The sequence below is a fragment of the Carcharhinus amblyrhynchos genome, unplaced genomic scaffold (genome assembly GCF_965287045.1).
Source record: "Carcharhinus amblyrhynchos unplaced genomic scaffold, sCarAmb.v2.hapA scaffold_89, whole genome shotgun sequence".
Taxonomy (NCBI): domain Eukaryota; kingdom Metazoa; phylum Chordata; class Chondrichthyes; order Carcharhiniformes; family Carcharhinidae; genus Carcharhinus; species Carcharhinus amblyrhynchos.
In genome coordinates, this window is record NW_027649829.1 from 680,730 (window position 1) to 698,387 (window position 17,658).

The following is a 17,658-nucleotide window of genomic DNA, read 5'->3' on the forward strand; positions in this document are numbered from 1 at the left end:
ACATACCTCTTAGACTGAAGGGCAAGACTGGCAGAAGTAGAGAACCCTGGATGCCTTGGGGTACTGAGGCCCTGGTCAAGAAGAAGAAAAAGGCACAAGACATGCATAGGCAGCTGGGATCAAGGGAATCCCTTGAAAAGTATAGAGGGTGTAGGAGTACAGTTAAGAGAGAAATCAGGAGAGCAAAAAGAGGACACAAGATTGTTTTGGCAGATAAGGCAAAGGAGAATCCAAAGAGCTTCTACAAATACACAAAGAGCAAAACAGTAACAAGGAAGACAGTAGGACCACTTAAGGATCAACAAGGCTATCTATGTGCAGATCCACAAAAGATGGGTGAGATCCTAAATGAATATTTCTTATCAGTAATTACTGTTGAGAAAGCATGGATGTTAGGAAACTTGGAGAAATAAATAGTGATGTCTTGAGGAGTGTAAATATTACAGAGAAGGAGGTGCTGCAAGTGTTAAAACGCATTAAGGTAGATAAATCTCCGGGACCTGATGAAGTGTATCCCAGGACATTGTGGGAGGATAGGGAGGAAATTGCGAGTCCCGTTGCAGAGATATTTGAATCATCGATAGTCATGGGTGAGGTGCCTAAAGATTGGAGAGTGGCAAATGCTGTATCTTTGTTTAAAAAGGGCTGCAAGAAAAAGCCTGGGAGCTACAGGCCAGTGAGCTTCACATCTGTGGTAGGTAAATTGTTGGAAGTTATTTTGAGAGACAGGATCTGCAGGCATTTAGAGAGGCAAGGACTTATTAGGGACAGTCAGCATGGCTTTGTGAGTGGAAAATCATGTCTCACAAATTTGATTGAGTTTTATGAAGGGGTAACCAAGAAGGTAAATGAAGGCAGTGCAGTTGATGTTGTCTACATGCTCTTTAGCAAGGCCTTTGACAAGATACTGCATGGTAGGTTGTTGCATAAGGTTAAGTCTCATAGGATCCAGGGTGAGGTATCTAAAGGGATACAAAATTGGCTTCTGGTTGTCGAGAGTTGCTTTTTAAACTGGAGGCCTGTGACCAGCAGTGTGCCTCAGGGATCAATGCTGGGTCCGCTGTCATTTGTCATTTATATTAATGATTTGGATGAGAATATAGAGGGCATGGTTAGTAAGTTTGTGGATGACACTAAGATTGGTAGCATAGTGGACAGTGGAGAAAATTATCTCCAATAGCAACAGGATCTTGAGTAATTGGGCCAGTAGGCTGACGAATGGCAGATGGAGTTTAATTTAGACAGATGTAAGGTGATGCATTTTGGTAGACTGAACCAAGGCAGGACTTACTGAATTAATGGAATTGAATGCAGGAGTTGGGATGTTTTGTTGAAGTTGTACAAAACATTGGTAAGACCACACTTGGAATACTGTGTGCAATTTTGGTCACCCTATTATAGAAAGGATATTATTAAACTAGAAAGAGTGCAGAAAAATTTACTAGGTTGCTCCCAGGACTTGATGGACTAAGTTATAAGAAGAGGCTGGATAGACTGGAGCCTTTTTCTTTGGAGCGTAGGAGGCTGAAGGGTGATCTCATAGAGGTCTATAAAATCATGAGGGGCTCAGATCAGCTAGATAGTCAATATCTTTTCCCAAAGATAGGAGAATCTAAAACTAGAGAGCAGAGGTTTAAGGTGAGAGGGGAGAGATACAGAAGTGTTCAGAGAGGCAATTTTTTCACACAGAGGGTGGTAGGCATCTGGAACAAGCTGCCAGAGGTAGTAGTAGAGGTGGGTACAATTTTGTCTTTTAAAGAGCATTTAGAGAGTTACGTGAGTACGATGGGTATAGAGGGATATGGGCCAAATGCGGGCAATTGGGATTAGCTTAGCAGTTTAAAAAAAAATGGGCGGCATGGACAAGGTGGGCCGAAGGGTCTGTTTCCATTCTGTAAACCCCTATGACTCTATGACAGACATGTGGAAGGAGAGCAGGGTGCTGTGCTGAAATGGCAAGTGACAGGAAGGTCTGGGTCCTGCTTATGGATGACCCAAAGGAGTTCGCGAAGTGGTCACCTAATCCGTATTTGGTCTCTCCAATGAAAATTAGACCGCATTGGAAGCAGCGAATGCAACTGACCAAATAGACTAAAATCATACTACCCAACAATGTTCTAAATTCTTTTTTTAAACTATGGAGTTTGACCCCATCCAGAAACATGCCATTTAACTTTCCTTTTCTCCATAATCTTCCATTACATGAAGCTGCTTGCAGTAATCTTTCACAAAAAAGAGGGTTGTATTTTGCTAGTCCACTGCGACATTGATTCAAATTCTACAAAACCATCTCTTCATCGGAAATATAAACAGCGGTGTTTGCCTGCGCTGTCTTTGTTCTTTTTGCTGATGACATTTGTTTGAGTCTGACAGCTCAGGAAATTCAGTGTATTTATTTTAGGCTGAAATTTCTGTATGAGAATCTCTTTTCAAGCCAGTTTGGCTCTTTGCAAAATATGGCCAAATGCTCTGCCCTGAATTCAGTCAGAATTATTCTTTGTTCCACAATATTAACACTAATACTTAAGGGCAGCATGGCTGCAAAGTGAGTAGCACTGGTCTCTCAGAACACCAGAGACCCAGGTTCAATTCCAGGCTGCGGTCACTGTCTGTGCGGAACTTGCACATTCTCCCCGTGTCTGCGTGGGTTTCCTCCGGGTGTTCCAGTTTCCTCCCACAGTCCAAAAGATAGGTGAATTGACCGTGCTAAATTCTCCTTCAGTGTTTCTGAACAGGCACTCGGGGATTTTAACAGTAACTTCATTGTAGTTTTAATGCAAGCCTAGGGGACTTTAACAGGAGGTAACTAAGTGATTTTAACAGTAACTTCATTGTAGTGTTAATGCAAGCCTACTTGTGACTAATAAATAAAACTTTATACTTTAAAATCTCAAATCATACTTTATTCTGTGAAATAACTCCATGGAGGCAAAAATCCCATTACCAAACTACTTTATTTACAACTATAATATACACACAAAGCTAGCATTTTCAATAGCTTCCTGCTATGGTAGGCTGAGAGACTGACACACCTGCTTTAAATAGGAAACATGAAGCTCCCTGATTCGACCATCAATTAGGACTCATCAGGGATGTCTTTTGTTGTTACAAATACGTTATTACAAAACAATTATTCAAAGAATGAATATGAAAGATAAATGGCTAATGCCATCCATTTATCAATAATCTACAATTACTACCTTCTATTTAGGAAGGATTTGTTTTTGGTTGTAGTTTTCCGGAGCATTGCTCTCTAAATACACCTCAATTTTGAAATCATAATTTACAAATGACAAACATTACTACAACACAGCAAACCGTACACAGCAAAAATGAACACTGAAGCAAATCTGATGCCCTCCATGGCACTGCCTTCTGGGTATTTCCCCTGCCAGGGGATGCAACCCTCCAGAAGTACTTGTGTCCGGGATTAAGGACTCCTTGGGGAGTTCATACTCGAGCAAGCCAACCTAATTAGCCTGGCTGAAGTCATCACAGTCTGATTATCAATAACCTGATGATAACTTCCAGTTCAAAGCAACCTCTAATACTCACTATAATATCAATGATTAAATGTGTTGTGTGTGGCCATCAATGTTATCAGATTTTCCATCCCACTGATCTCTCTAATCCTGTTTAAATGTTTTATTATTGACAAAAGAAAGACTCACATTGCTATTGCACCTTCCACCACCTCAGGACATCCCAAATCGATTCATGGACAATGAAATGATTTCTGAAATGTGGCCCTTGCTTTAATGTAGGTCTGCAGCGGCCAATTTGTGCACAACGAGCTCCCAAAATCAGCAAAGTGATCAATAACCTGATCATCCCTTTTAGGTGCTGGTTCATAGATCGTTTCAAATTATTTCTGTCCTGTTAGAGATAGAATAGAATTTAAATTAATCAAATTTCAGTGAACATATTGAGTCAGTTTATCCTGAACTGTGAGCGATTCCTCCCCCTCACCCGAGATTGTCAACTGGAGTGAAAGTGTATTAAACGGAGTGACAGATAATCCACTGGGTCTCAAAGTAACAAATCACCTTTCCGTTCTGATATCAACCTTGTGAAAGTGTTTTTTCTTGTGGGATTGTGAGATATTCTTTTCTATGTATTTTTAAAAATTTTTCCATTCTTACAAATAACACAATAAACTCTCAAAACTGGGTCAGTAGAGCATAATCATTTCTCCATATATGAATATGGAAAAAGACAGGAGGATCCCAACACGCTTGTTCATTACACTCAGCGCTTCCATTTATAGAACAAAATATTGAACGGACAAGTGAGAGGTTGGGGGAAAAGGGGATAAAGCCATGAAAACATGGCAAAATGGTACACACCTTCGTGTATAGCTTGTGAAAGGCACTGCTACGTAGCTTATGGAAGACCTTGAAGGAGCAAGTTAGATATTATGGAATGTATGGCTGAGATTCTCCTAAAACAAAGTGCCTAACATTTTTGTGCGTACTTACCTTCCGTCACACTGCAATGCAGAGCGTGATCCTCAGCGTGATTTATCTGGAAAGTAGTGGGCAGAGCCTATTCCCACTGGAGAGGGAGGCAGCATAGCGCTGAGCGGGCTACTACATATGCGCCGATCTCTCATCTTCACTGCAAAATCCTTTTCCCAAGGCCACAGAGCCTCTAGTATATTCACAGAGGATCTGGAACAGAAAACATCATAAAACTTGCCAATTAATTGCTTACATTCTGTTGTATATCAAGATTGTTTCCCACTAGGGACACATTAGCATCCAGATGCAGAGATGTCTTGTTAAAGATAAAGTCGGAGTTGTAGATATCTGAAAAGGAAGTGTCATGGGTATTACAAACTGCTGACATAGTTGCTCAAAACAAGGAAACACCACTGAATATGTCACCCAGCCTACCGCTATCCCTCCAGGTATCAAATCCATGGTCAAAAGGACCTGACGAGAAATTGGATTGTCCTGAGTGGGAAAGAGAACGAAAGGTAAATGAGATCTTTCTGCCAGCTCACGCACCATCCTCCACACTCTGAGTGTTAATGATTTTAGGATTTTCATATGTGATCAGCACAGCCTTGAAGTCTCTGTGAAACAACATTTGTTCTGTAAGGAGTACACAGACTGCCCAGCTTCAATATCAAGGCAGAGTACCTCCAAACATACTCGGATGAATCTAAGAGGCTGATGCATTTAATACTTGACAGCCCTTATTCCCAATGAACTGGGAAGCTGCAATTTGGCTAGTTTTAAGTAAGGCTTCTTTTTGTTCCATGAGCACACCATTAACTTCCTTTCGGACCTTAGCAGAAAGCAAGATCGACGGCATCTGTAAAGGCTATAAATAACCTAAGCAGCACACTTATTTTAATCATTGCCTTCCTACCAGCCGTAATATCGGTAAGGAGGATCAACAATGAACATCCCAGGTTATGGATACGAGTAAAGGGAGGGGCAGGCTGAATCTAGTCAAAGCATCAATAAAAGAAGGAACAGAAACATACGGCTTAGATACAAATATTAACACATCATCCATGAACAGTGTAAACCTATTCTGCTTTTCCTCCACTAAATAGCCCAGGTAACACGGAATCATGTCTGATTCCTTCTGCTCGGGGTGAATAGGTATTGGAAACAATAACAGGGAAAATGGACAGCCCTGACTAGTCACTCGCTGAAGATTAAAATGATCAGACCAATAACCATTCATAAGAACTGCCATCAGTCGATTTTTATAAAGCCCCTGTATCCACTTAACAAAACTACCCCCAACTCAAAACTTCTGCAAAGTATGGAATAAATAATTCCACCTGGTCAGAAGCTTTCTCTGCATCCAAAGAGACCACTAAACCAGGTAAGACTTGCTTTTGAAAGACCTGACATTCAATAATCTCATAAGAACTTAAGAATATAAGAAATAGGAGCAGAAGTAGGCCATCTAGTCCTTCGAGCCTGCCCCACCATTCAATAAGATCATGGCTGATCTGAAGTGGATCAGTTCCACTTTCCCACTTTCTCCCCATAACCCTTAATTCCCTTGACTATCAGAAACCTATCTACCCGTGACTTAAATATATTTAGCGAGGCAGCCTCCACCACTTCAATGGGCAGAGAATTCCAGAGACTCACCACCCTTTGAGTGAAGAAGTTCCTCCTCAACTCTGATCTAAACTGCACCCCCCCCGGCTCTTATTTTGAGGCTATGCTCTCTAGTCCTGCTATCCTTTCTAAGCGGGAAGAATCTCTCTACCTCTACCTTATCTATCCCCTTTATTATCTTATATGTCTCTATAAGATCCCCCCTTAGCCTTCTAAACTCCAACGAGTCCGGACCCAGTCTATTCAATCTCTCTTCATAGGCTAACCCCCTCATCTCTGGTATCAGCCTAGTGAACCTCCTCTGCACTCCCTCCAAGGCCAATATATCCTTCCGCAAGTGCAGCGACCATAACTGCACACAGAACTCCAGCTGCGGCCTCACCAATACCCTGTACAGTTGCAGCAAGACCTCCCTACTTTTATATTCTATCCGCCTCGCTATAAAGGCCAACATTCCATTCGCCTCCTTGATCACCTGCTGCACCTGCAGACTGGGTTTTTGCGATTCGTGCACAAGGACCCCCAGGTCCCTCTGCACCGTAGCTACAGCTTTTCGCCTTTTAAATAGTAATCCCTCCTACTATTATTTCTACCAAAGTGGATAACCTCACATTTGCTAACATTATACTCCATCTGCCAGGTCCTCGCCCACTCACTCAGCCTTTCGCCCACTCACTCACTCCTTCATTGTTACATGATTTCCAGCCCTTTCTGAACCCATTCTGGATGATCAGGGGGAGGATTCTTTCCAATGCCAGGCCAGCACTTTAGACAACATTTCAAATCAATGACCAAGACTGAGATAAGCCTACAGGATGCAAACTCTTCAGGATTCTTGCCTGCATTCAAAATCAAGGAGATATTTAATTCATAAAGTGACTGAAGCAGCAGACCTGCTTCAAATGAATATTTGTAAGTACCAATCAATGAATCTATTAGTCCTTAAATTCCTCACAAAATACACATCGAAAGCCATCAGGCCCCAGAGCCTTACCAAACTGAAGCTCCCTCAAGGCAAGAGCCATTTCTCCCTGACAAATAGGCGCATTCAGGATTGAACTTTGCTCATCAGAAAGGAGGTGGGGGAGAGGAGATTCTCCAAATGTGTCGATGCAACCCCAGATTAGTCGGTTTTATATATGTCAGCTGAAAAACCTTCAAATGCCTTATTGGTATCTCTGTCCAAACGACACCTTCATCTCTCCCATCTCCAACGACACCAGAGATGCCACTGGCACATTGGAAAGACATTATCTGGGATTTAAACCTGGTCTGTATCCTTGCAGGAACCAGTTAATGATTCTTTAAGTAAGAAAAATGAAAAGGTACGCAAAGTTATTAGTTCTAAGGGAGCATTCCTCACCAAATGTGAGGACTGTTAGGGCTGTACCTCCCAACTTTCTATCTTTACACCAAGAAAACTTTGTCCTCAAATCAGAAGCAAGAAATACCACAATAAGGATGAGTGCCGAATGCCCTTTCTGCATTCTAACCCCTCTTATTAAGCCTTAATCCACTAACTCACCTCCGAGCAGAGACACTAGTCATATTTATCATGATTAAAGCAAAAGAGACCATATAGCATAAACCACGATTATAAATGCATGGATAAGAAGAAAAGACAGGTGGTTATCACACAGCCCTAGTACCATACAACCTGCACGGTGTACTCCAACTTGGAGCACACTGAGGGGAGGTTTCCATCATTGACAAATGGCAGTTTCTGGTATTCTTAAGGATTAAAAATTCACTGTAGTGCTGAATTACTCGACCATCTCCATCAGCAGGATAAATAGCAACACAGAATCAGGAAGCGATTGTAATGGCAAGAGATAGAGTCCAGAGTTTACACTGAACTGCAGCCTGTTACTCCAATGGATTGCCTTCCACACCTTAGGCGGGTTGTCGAAAATCTTTATAGAGTTATTGGATATCACCCTCAGTTTAGCAAGATACAGTCAAACATGTTGCACCCCGATAGTCTTCAGCATTTTCTAACTTCATTGAAACCACTGTTCCTCTGTCATATTAACACCAACAAATCTTAGAAGAAAAAAACCTCAGCTCCATCATAGAGCAAGGCCCCATAACGTCTAACTGCTTCTAATACTCATTGGTGATCTCTGAACTTATGAAAACCCATATAGTTACGGGCTGGGGTCACTGATTGTCCCTTGGCTTCACAGACATGATATAAAATGCCCTTTCTAACTTAATGCACCCAGCTTTTATATGTAGATGAAGAAAACCAGCAGCCAACTCACAAAGAACTTCAGTGGGAGCTTACCCTCAGCTCCTTCTGGTAAACCGACAACTCTGGCATTTTTCCTCCAGTGTCAATTCTCCAGATCATCCAGATCTGGCAGATCCTGGAGATGTTTTTCCAAGGATTGTAAGTGGGCCTCAACCAAGGAAGTTGCATTTTCAACAACAGGGATTCTCTCCTCCACTTCATCAAGTCTTTTACCGTATTCTGCAGTCCTGCAGTACGAGCACTGATATTCTGTACTTATATACCAAGTCTCTCATCAATGACAATAATAGTAGCAGTAATCAGCTGTAATGCTTTCAGTAAAGCCAGTTTGAGAGTCTGTTCGTGGATTAAGTCACCACGTTGAGGAGTTGCCTCCACTCCATTTACTTCCGACTGCTCGCTTCTGTCGACGATTTTCTGATTAATCCATCGATTTAAGGGACAGAATATGGAGTTCTCACTCCCAGATTAGTTAAGTATGGACAGTGTAAATACGATAAACTATAGGATTAAAGGAGAAGCGCCAGAGCTGACAGAAACACAGATATTCCCACACTAGCAATATGTGCCCAGGACCGTGATTTGTATTTGAACTGACGATTCATGTTATTTCTCTCTAACCAGTTCCATTTTCCATTTATTAGATTTCACAGATAAACCCACGATATTCCCTGCTGAAATTATTGCAGAAAAGCGTGTGGGCATAAGGTGCACCTTCAACACAACGTGCAATGGAAAAGCACCTGACTTAACCTGGGACACTCCCTCTGACATACCTAGATCAACCTCAAACACTGTAACTCAGCATGGTTATACTTCTGTTCTGACTGTAATCCCATCACTCAAACACCACGGACGCAATCTCACCTGTAGAGTGAGATATCCATCTGTTTCATCAGAGCAGATCCTTGTATTATTTGTGCAATGTAAGTAAGGATATCTCTCGCTCTACATTAAGTGTAAGAGTTCAGATTGTGTACAAGATCCCACAAACACCACTGTGCTGAAGACAAAAACTGTCCTTTGGAATATTGACGAGGGTTAACTCCTCCTTGTCGAGTGTCTTGGGAACATTTCTGTCCACCTGACAGAGCAGAGCGGACAAAGGTTCAAGATGCAAATAAGGATAATGTAAATGTAAATATGGCTATCAGAGACTTTGGGGGAGATGTAGTCTACAGAGTTAAAATTAAATATGTCTGTCGATTGCATGTCTATTTACATTTTTAACAGTTCAGCGTTCGCTCAGACACAACACACAATTTGTGCAGTGCTCGCTTATTACCCACCGATTGTCAGTACAGCACTCCTTCGGTACAGACCCTCTGACACTGCAGCACTCCCTCAGTACTGACCCTCTGACAGTGCGGCGCTCCCTCAGTACTGACCCTCTGACAGTGCGGCACTCCCTCAGCACTGACCCTCTGACAGTGCGGCGCTGCCTCAATACTGATCCTCTGACAGTGTGGCACTCCCTCAGCACTGACCCTCTGACAGTGCAGCACTCCCTCAGTACTGACCCTCTGACAGTGCGGCGCTGCCTCAGTACTGATCCTCTGACAGTGTGGCACTCCCTCAGCACTGACCCTCTGACAGTGCGACGCTCCCTCAGTACTGACCCTCTGACAGTGCGGCACTCCCTCTGTATTGACCCTCTGACAGTGCAGCACTCCTCAGTACTGACCCTCTGACAGTGTGGCACTCGCTCTGTATTGACCCTCTGACAGTGCAGCACTCCCTCAGTACTGACCCTCTGACAGTGTGGCACTCCCTCTGTAGTTACCCTCGGACAGTGCGGCACTCCCTCTGTAGTTACCCTCCGACAGTGTGGCACTCCCTCAGTACTGACCTGAGTGTCTATCTGGATTCCTTGCTCTGGATCCTACATTGATATCAGACATTTCACACTCTCAGGGTCTCAGTGACAATGTCAGATAACTGATTTTTATTACAGTATTGCTGCAAAAAGGGACATATTATCTCATGTTTTTATCCTGTACACAACACTGTCCATGGGAATGCCTCTACCATTTGCCAACCTATCAGGTCTCTCTTTTCATGAAGTATAAATTGTTGACCTCTTTTACCATTAGTAACCATGTGATCTGTCCTGATGCGTCCTGTTTTTACACCTTAATGTCATTAGGAATAGAACAAATTCCAACAATGAGCTACGGTTAGTGATTTCTCACATTACATCCAGAGTCACTGGAGACTATCAGTGTGAGGCAGAGAATAACACGGAGCAGTGCAGTTGTCTATAATTACAGACATAAATACAAACACACTTACAGAATTACCATACAGAATCTACCTCAGGCCTGCATGAGGTTTTGGCCATGAATTTAAACTTTTTGTTCCCATTATTATGGAGGAATATGGAGCTCTCAAAGTTTATTACATGCTTTTACAAGCACAAAGATATTTACATAAGCTCTCTCTCCTCCTTTAAGAAACATCTGAAAACTTAACTTTAACATGTCACCTGTCAAAACCACTCCTTATGTAGCTCAGTGTCAAAATAGTTTTTGATTTGATTTGATTTATTATTGTCACATGTATTAGTATACAGTGAAAAGTATTGTTTCTTGTGCACTGTGCAGACAAAACATACTGTTCATAGAGAAGGAAATGGGAGAGTGCAGAATGTAGTATTACAATCATTGCTAGGGTGTAGAGAAAGATAAACTTAGTGCAAGGTAGCTCCATTCAAAAGTCCGATAGCAGCAGGGAAGAAGCTGTTCTTGAGTCGGTTGGTACGTGACCTCAGACTTGGTACGTTACTTCAGACTAGTTTGTGCACATCTTAAAGTAAGGTAGAGACATGGAGTGGTTTATGGAGGGGATTCCGGTTTCTGAAATTAATGGTTAACACGATGTTCAACTTTTCCCATTATGTCCTTGTCCCGGTTGAACTGCCCGTGTAAATGTCACATTGTATTTACACTCTCCCAACCAGTGGTGGCACTGAATCACTTCTTGTGTCTCCCAGTTTCTCAACCTGTATCAAGCTTAAACCCAACTCTACTGCCCAATTTGTTACACATTCTGTTAGATCATTGGAAATAAATTATTTTTTTTCAAAAGGTAGATTTGATCAATCAATCTAAATTAGGGAGTGCAGAGGAGGTTTACTAGGCTGATACTGGAGTTGAGGGGGTTGAGCTATGAGGAGAGGCTGAATAAACTAGGCTTGTACTCGTTAGAGTTTAGAAGAATGAGGGGAGATCTCATTGAGACGTATAAGATGATGAATGGGACGGATACGATAGAGGTGGAGAGACTCTTCCCGCTCAAAAAAGACAGTAGGACTAGGGGGCACAGCCTCAAGATAAAGGGGAGGCAGTTTAGAACGGAGTTGAGGAGGAACTTCTTCACTCAAAGGGTGGTGAATCTCTGGAATTCTCTGCCCGTTGAAGTGGTGGAGGCTGCCTCGCTAAATATTTTTAAGAAGCGGGTTGATGGGTTCTTGATAAGAGAGGGGATTAAGGGTTATGGGGAAAGGGCGGGAAAGTGGAACTGAGCCACGACAGATCAAGATCAGCCATGATCTTATTGAATGGCGGGGCAGGCTCGAAGGGCTAGATGGCCTACTCCTGCTCCTATTTCTTATGTTCTTATGAAACATTCATCAGTGCTACCTGAAGGATTTACATTCTCCACGATATAGAAATAGACTGGATGTTGGGAAGTTGATTTTTTCCCAGAGCATCAGGATCTTCTGAAATGTGCTGTCAACTGGTGTGATGGCTGCTGAATCTCTGTGGCCTTCATGAGCGATCTAGAGTGGTTACTGACTACAGGACAGATCAAGGAAGCATAGAATGATACAGCATAGAAAGTCATTTGACCCATCAAATCTGTCCTAGCTCTTTGAAAGATCAAATTATAAAAATGCTGTAATGGAAAGGGATAAGGATAGTTCAGAAGTTTTGTGTCTGAATTGGGAGAAGGTCAATTTCAATATTGTTAGACTGGATCTGGCAAACATAGACTGGAAGCAGCTACTTGTAGATGATTCTACATTTGAAAAGTTGGAGTCTTTTCAAAGTGAAATTGTGAGACTTCAAGGCCAATATATTCCTCTACTACTAGCTGGGTTAGCCACATTCCTGAACACAATTAGCTGGGAAAAATCATAAACTGGTATACAACAGCAGGGGCAGCTGCTTCTCTTATCTGTCTTGAATACACAAAAACAGGTCTTATAATACTCTTTACAAATCTCTGAGTATTACAAAGTTCATTATCCCTTCTTCATTGGTCCTGGAGTTTCATCTCTGAATTACACAGCATTTCCAGACTGAAACAGGCCATCTGTTCCATGTCAGTGTTCCTGCTCCACAAAGGCATCCCCCCTTCATCTCACTCACATCACCATATCATTCCATTTGTTTCTCCCACTTGTGATCAACCCACATACTCCCCACTCCCCTTGGGGGTGAGTCCCACATTCTTCCCATTCCCTATGGGAGTCAGTCCCACATTCTCCTCACTCCCTGTGGGAACAAGTCCCTCATTCTCCCCACCTCCTGAGACTGTGAGCCCCGCATTCTCTCTACTCCCGGTAGGAGTGAGTCCCACATTCTGTCCACTCCTTGGGAGAGTGAATTCCCCATTCTTCCCACTCCCTGTGGGAACCAGTCCCACCTTTTCCTCACTCCCTATGGGAGCGAGTCCCACCTTCTCCCCACTCCCTGTGGGAGCCAGTCCCACATTCTCCCCACTCCCTGTGGGAGCGAATCCCACATTCTCCCCACTCCCTGTGGGAGCGAGTCCCACCTTCTCCCCACTTCCTGTGGGAGCCAGTCCCCCATTCTCCCCACTCCCTGTGGGAATCAGTCCCTCGTTCTCCCCACTCTCTGGGTAAAGTTAGGAACAAATTATTAAATGAGACGGGTAAGTCCACAGTGGGGGATTCCGTCGCAAACCTGTGTAATTTGCCCACGTGGATTTCCAGCTTGCTGTAAATGTTTCTAGACATTTCTACAACATAATCCTGCACACAGAAACAAAGAGAAACACAGGACAGGGAGTCAGACAGGGCACTGCTCCACTCTCACATTGATCCACGCTGAGGTAAAAGTTCAGACTGTCCATCTTCAGAGTGTTTACAATGAAAACATTCTTGATCCATTTAATCCCAGAGGATGGATCAATATTACAGCAAACGTGGCAGTGATATGAAGCTTTATTGTTCGGCCAGAGTGAGAGATTGAAAGCGGAGAGTAAGTGATGGTTTCTTTCTGTGTGTTTTCTAGACAATGGAGAAGAGACTCTGAACGTGGTGCTGATCCTGGGAATGCGAGCTGTGATATTTACTGTGGGTGTTGTTATCACTATCGCTGGGGTTTGTGCCTGGGAGCGACGAACAGTGAAAGGAAGTGGACAGAATGTTTGAAGCTTCGTACAGTAACTATCTCATCTGTTAGTGAAGACAAATAACTGTGGATTAAGTTGCAGTGAAACCATTCAGTGCTCCTGGTTAGAATCACTTCAGATTCAAAGCGATTCTAACCTGGCAGTGGAAGAGGTCATTTCACCCATCTAGTCCATACTATCACTCTAGATCAATCCAGTTAGTTCCATTGCCCCCGTTCTATCTCCTTTATTTCCCTTGAGTTTCCACCCAATTTCTTTTTGAAATCATTCATCATCTCTGCTTCCACCCCCCTCGTAGGCAGTAGGTTCCAGATCATTACCAATCACTGGGTAAAAAAGCTCCTCCTCACATCCCCCTACACCCTGCCCCGCCCCAGTCCTTGTTCCATCAGCTAATGACAACATGTTTTCATTACCTACCTTATCTAAACCTGTTACCATCTTGTACACCTCGATTAAATCTCCCCTCAATCTCCTTCACTCCAAGCAGAATTACCCCGGCTTCTCCAATCTGAACGAGGCGGCTAAAATCCCCTCATCCCTGGACCTGTTCTGGTAAATCTCCCTCTGCACCCTCTCAAGGACCTTTCCATCCTTCCCAAAGTGTGGGGCCAGAACTCGACAATGTTCAACATAACCTCCCTGTTTTTGTGCTCAGTCCCTCTATTTCGGAAAACCTTACTCTTTCCATCTGCATAAACTGCAATTTACAAGCAGAGTGTCATCAGCAGACAGAGAGTAATGGAACATTGGCATGCGTGCTTCTTAATGTACGGAGAGGAACCTGGAACCAGAGATTCTCCTTCTCCTCAACAAGCTGAAACTTTTCCTTATTCCTGCGGCTCTCATGTCCTGCTGTGTAGACACATCATAACTAAGGCATTGTCTCACTGTGTGCAGCCAACATGGTTGAATAGTAATGAACAGAAACATTGATCAGCTTCGTAATCAGATCAGAATGTACTTTTTGAATGCTGCACTTTTCTCAAGCTGATTTAGATTGTAAGAAGCATTTGTGTTATGAATAATATTACATTTATTAACACACGTGATTAAAATGCTCAGCCTGTTCTGTATATCTTTACAGAATAAAACTTATTTTGATGCAAATTCTTGGCTCAAATTTGTTATTTCCTGTTGTAGCCAGACCGAGTTGCATGCTGGTAAAAGTGGCCAATTTGAGGAGTTGGGGGCCTCTAACCAAAAATGGGCACAACAAGGCCAGCCTCAACACCAAAGGGAACTGAATTAACTGAAGCAATGAGATCTTACCTGATGAGACATACACCAGAAAAGAAACTGCCTCACTGGAATAATGAGGTTGTGTCTACTGAATTGACAGTCACATACCTCCCGATACTCTTGAGGGTAAACACAGTAAGAAGTCTCACATCATCAGGTTAAAGTCCAACAGGTTTATTTGGTAGCCCAAGCCACAAGCTTTCAGAGCACTGCTCCTTCGTCAAGTGAGTGGGAGTTTTGTTCACAAATAGGGCAAATAAAGGCACAAACTCAATTTACAGAATAATGATTGGAATGCGAGTCTTTACAGCTAATCAAGTCTTAAAGGTACAGACAATATGAGTGGAGAGAGGGTTAAGCACAGGTTAAAGAGAAGTGTACTGTCTCCAGACAGGACAGTTAATAAGATTTTACAAGTCCAGACAAATCATGGGGGTTACAGATAGTGTGACATGAACCCAAGATCACAGTTGAGGCCGTCCTCACATGTGTGGGACTGTTAAAAACCTGTTTAAAATAAGTTTAAAGCACTCTACTCTTTGTAGAACTGTTTAAAGCATTTATTTATTGTATTTACTGCTTTAAGAATTCTGAGGGTGTGGTGAAAAGGCATTTGTGGACCAGCCTGCTTTAAATCAGCGCCAGGTTTAAAAGGAGGCCTGGTGTAGACAGCGGGCAGCGTCTGAGCGGGCAGCGGAGTGAGTGGGAAGCAGAGTGAGTTAATAGGGCTTAATATCAAAAAGGGCTGGAAGGAAAAAAGGCCAGGTGAGTTTGTTTGAAAAAAAACAAGGAAAAAAAATTTTTTCAAAACTACTACAGCAAGAAACAAGGAAAAAAATGTTTTCCCCATAAAAAATTACAGTGAATAATGGAGGGGCATGTGAAGTGTGGTTTCTGTATGATGTGGGAACTGGCGGACCCCAGGGTCCTTCCCAGTGACCATGTCTGCTGTAAGTGCAGGTTGCTGGAGGAGCTCCAGCTCAAGGTGGATGAGCTGGCCTCTGAGCTACAGACACTGAGGCTCATCAGAGGGAGAGAGGGTGCCCCTAGACTGGCTAAATCTAAGGGTCAGGGACAAAAGGGGGCTGCTGGGAGGAGGAAGGGGGGTGAGGAGCGGAGGCCTCAGCCTCTTAATCTGCATAACAGGTTTGAGGTTCTTGCTTCCAGTCTGGAAGAGGACGAGGCAGGTGAGGTTGGTGAGCAAACTGCACACGGTACAGTGATGCAGCAGGACATAGGCAAAGAGAAGGGGAAAAGGAACGTAGTAGTGATTGGAGATAGTGGGGTGAAGAGTATTGACACTGTCCTTTGTCACAATGACAAAGTGCACAGAAGGGTGTGTTGTCTGCCTGGTGCTCGGGTCCGGGATGTCGCAGCTGGGCTGCAGAGGAACCTGGAATGGGAGGGTGAGAACCCGGTTGTTGTAGTACATGTGGGTGCCGGCAACGTAGGCAAAGTGCGGACTGAGGATCTGGGGAGGGAGTATGAGAAGCTGGGAATGGAATTAAAAAGTAGAACCGACAAGGTGGTCGTCTCTGGGCTACTGCCTGAACTGAGTGCAGACGGGCGTAGGATTGACAGGATAAAGGAAGTGAATGGGTGGCTCAGGGATTGGTGTGGGAGGAATGGGTTTGAATTTATGGGGCATTGGCACCAGTATTGGGGTAGGTGGGACTTGTTCGGGCGGGATGGGGTTGGTCTGAATCGTGCTGGGACCAGAGTGTTGGCGAATCGAGTAAAGAGGACTGTAGACAGGGCTTTAAACTAATTAGGGGGGGGGAGGGTGCGAGGGTAGGTGACGCTACGAGGTCTAAAGTTAAGGATAGGGTACAGGTTAGGGAAGAGGCCGAGAATGTCCCAATTGGTGGCGTTACGGCAAATAGGGTCCAGGTGAAGGCTGGGATGAAAGCGCTTTATCTGAATGCACGAAGCATTCGGAATAAAGTGGATGAGCTGGTGGCGCAGATCGACACAAATGGATACGATCTGGTGGCCATTACAGAGACGTGGCTGCAAGGTGACAGGGACTGGGAGATGAATGTACAGGGCTATCAAGTGTTTAGGAAGGATAGGCAGGAGGAAAGAGGGGGTGGCGTAGCTCTGCTGATTAAGGATAGTATCAAGGTGGTAGCAAGGGATGATATCGGAGCCAAAGAGCAGAACGTGGAATCGTTGTGGGTGGAGATTAGGAACAGCAAAGGGAGGAAGACGCTGGTGGGTGTCGTCTATAGGCCCCCGAATAATGATCTGGAGGTGGGGCGGGCTGTTAACACGCAAATAAGTGCGGCGTGCAGGAATGGGACGGCAGTAGTTATGGGAGATTTCAATCTGCATATTGATTGGTCGACCCATGTTGGACGAGGTGGGCTCGAGGAGGAGTTCTTGGAATGCTGCCGGGATAATTTCCTTGAACAGTGTGTGTTGGAGCCGACGAGGGAGCGAGCTATCTTGGATCTGGTGCTATGTAATGAGGCGGGTAGAATTAGGGACCTTGCAGTGAAGGATCCTCTTGGAGAGAGTGATCATTGTATGGTGGAGTTTCTGGTGCAGATGGAGGAGGAGAAAGTGGGTTCCCGGACACGCGTCCTTTGTTTGAATAGAGGGGAGTATGGTAGGATGAGAGAAGAATTGGCAAATGTGGACTGGGGGAGTGCGTTGGAAGGTAGGTCTGCTGAGGAGCAGTGGAGGATC

At 43.8% G+C, this 17,658-nt stretch overlaps 1 protein-coding gene across 1 annotated transcript in view; it reads left to right on the forward strand.

Moving 5' to 3' along the window:
• LOC145338029 (uncharacterized) overlaps window positions 1-17,658 on the forward strand; it is an 85,168-nt gene that overhangs the window by 15,394 nt on the left and 52,116 nt on the right. Inside the window, exons 4-5 of the mRNA XM_080182799.1 lie at window positions 8,988-9,269; window positions 13,605-13,693. Coding sequence (XP_080038925.1) covers window positions 8,988-9,269; window positions 13,605-13,693 — 371 coding nt within the window. The remainder of the gene's footprint in view (window positions 1-8,987; window positions 9,270-13,604; window positions 13,694-17,658) is intronic.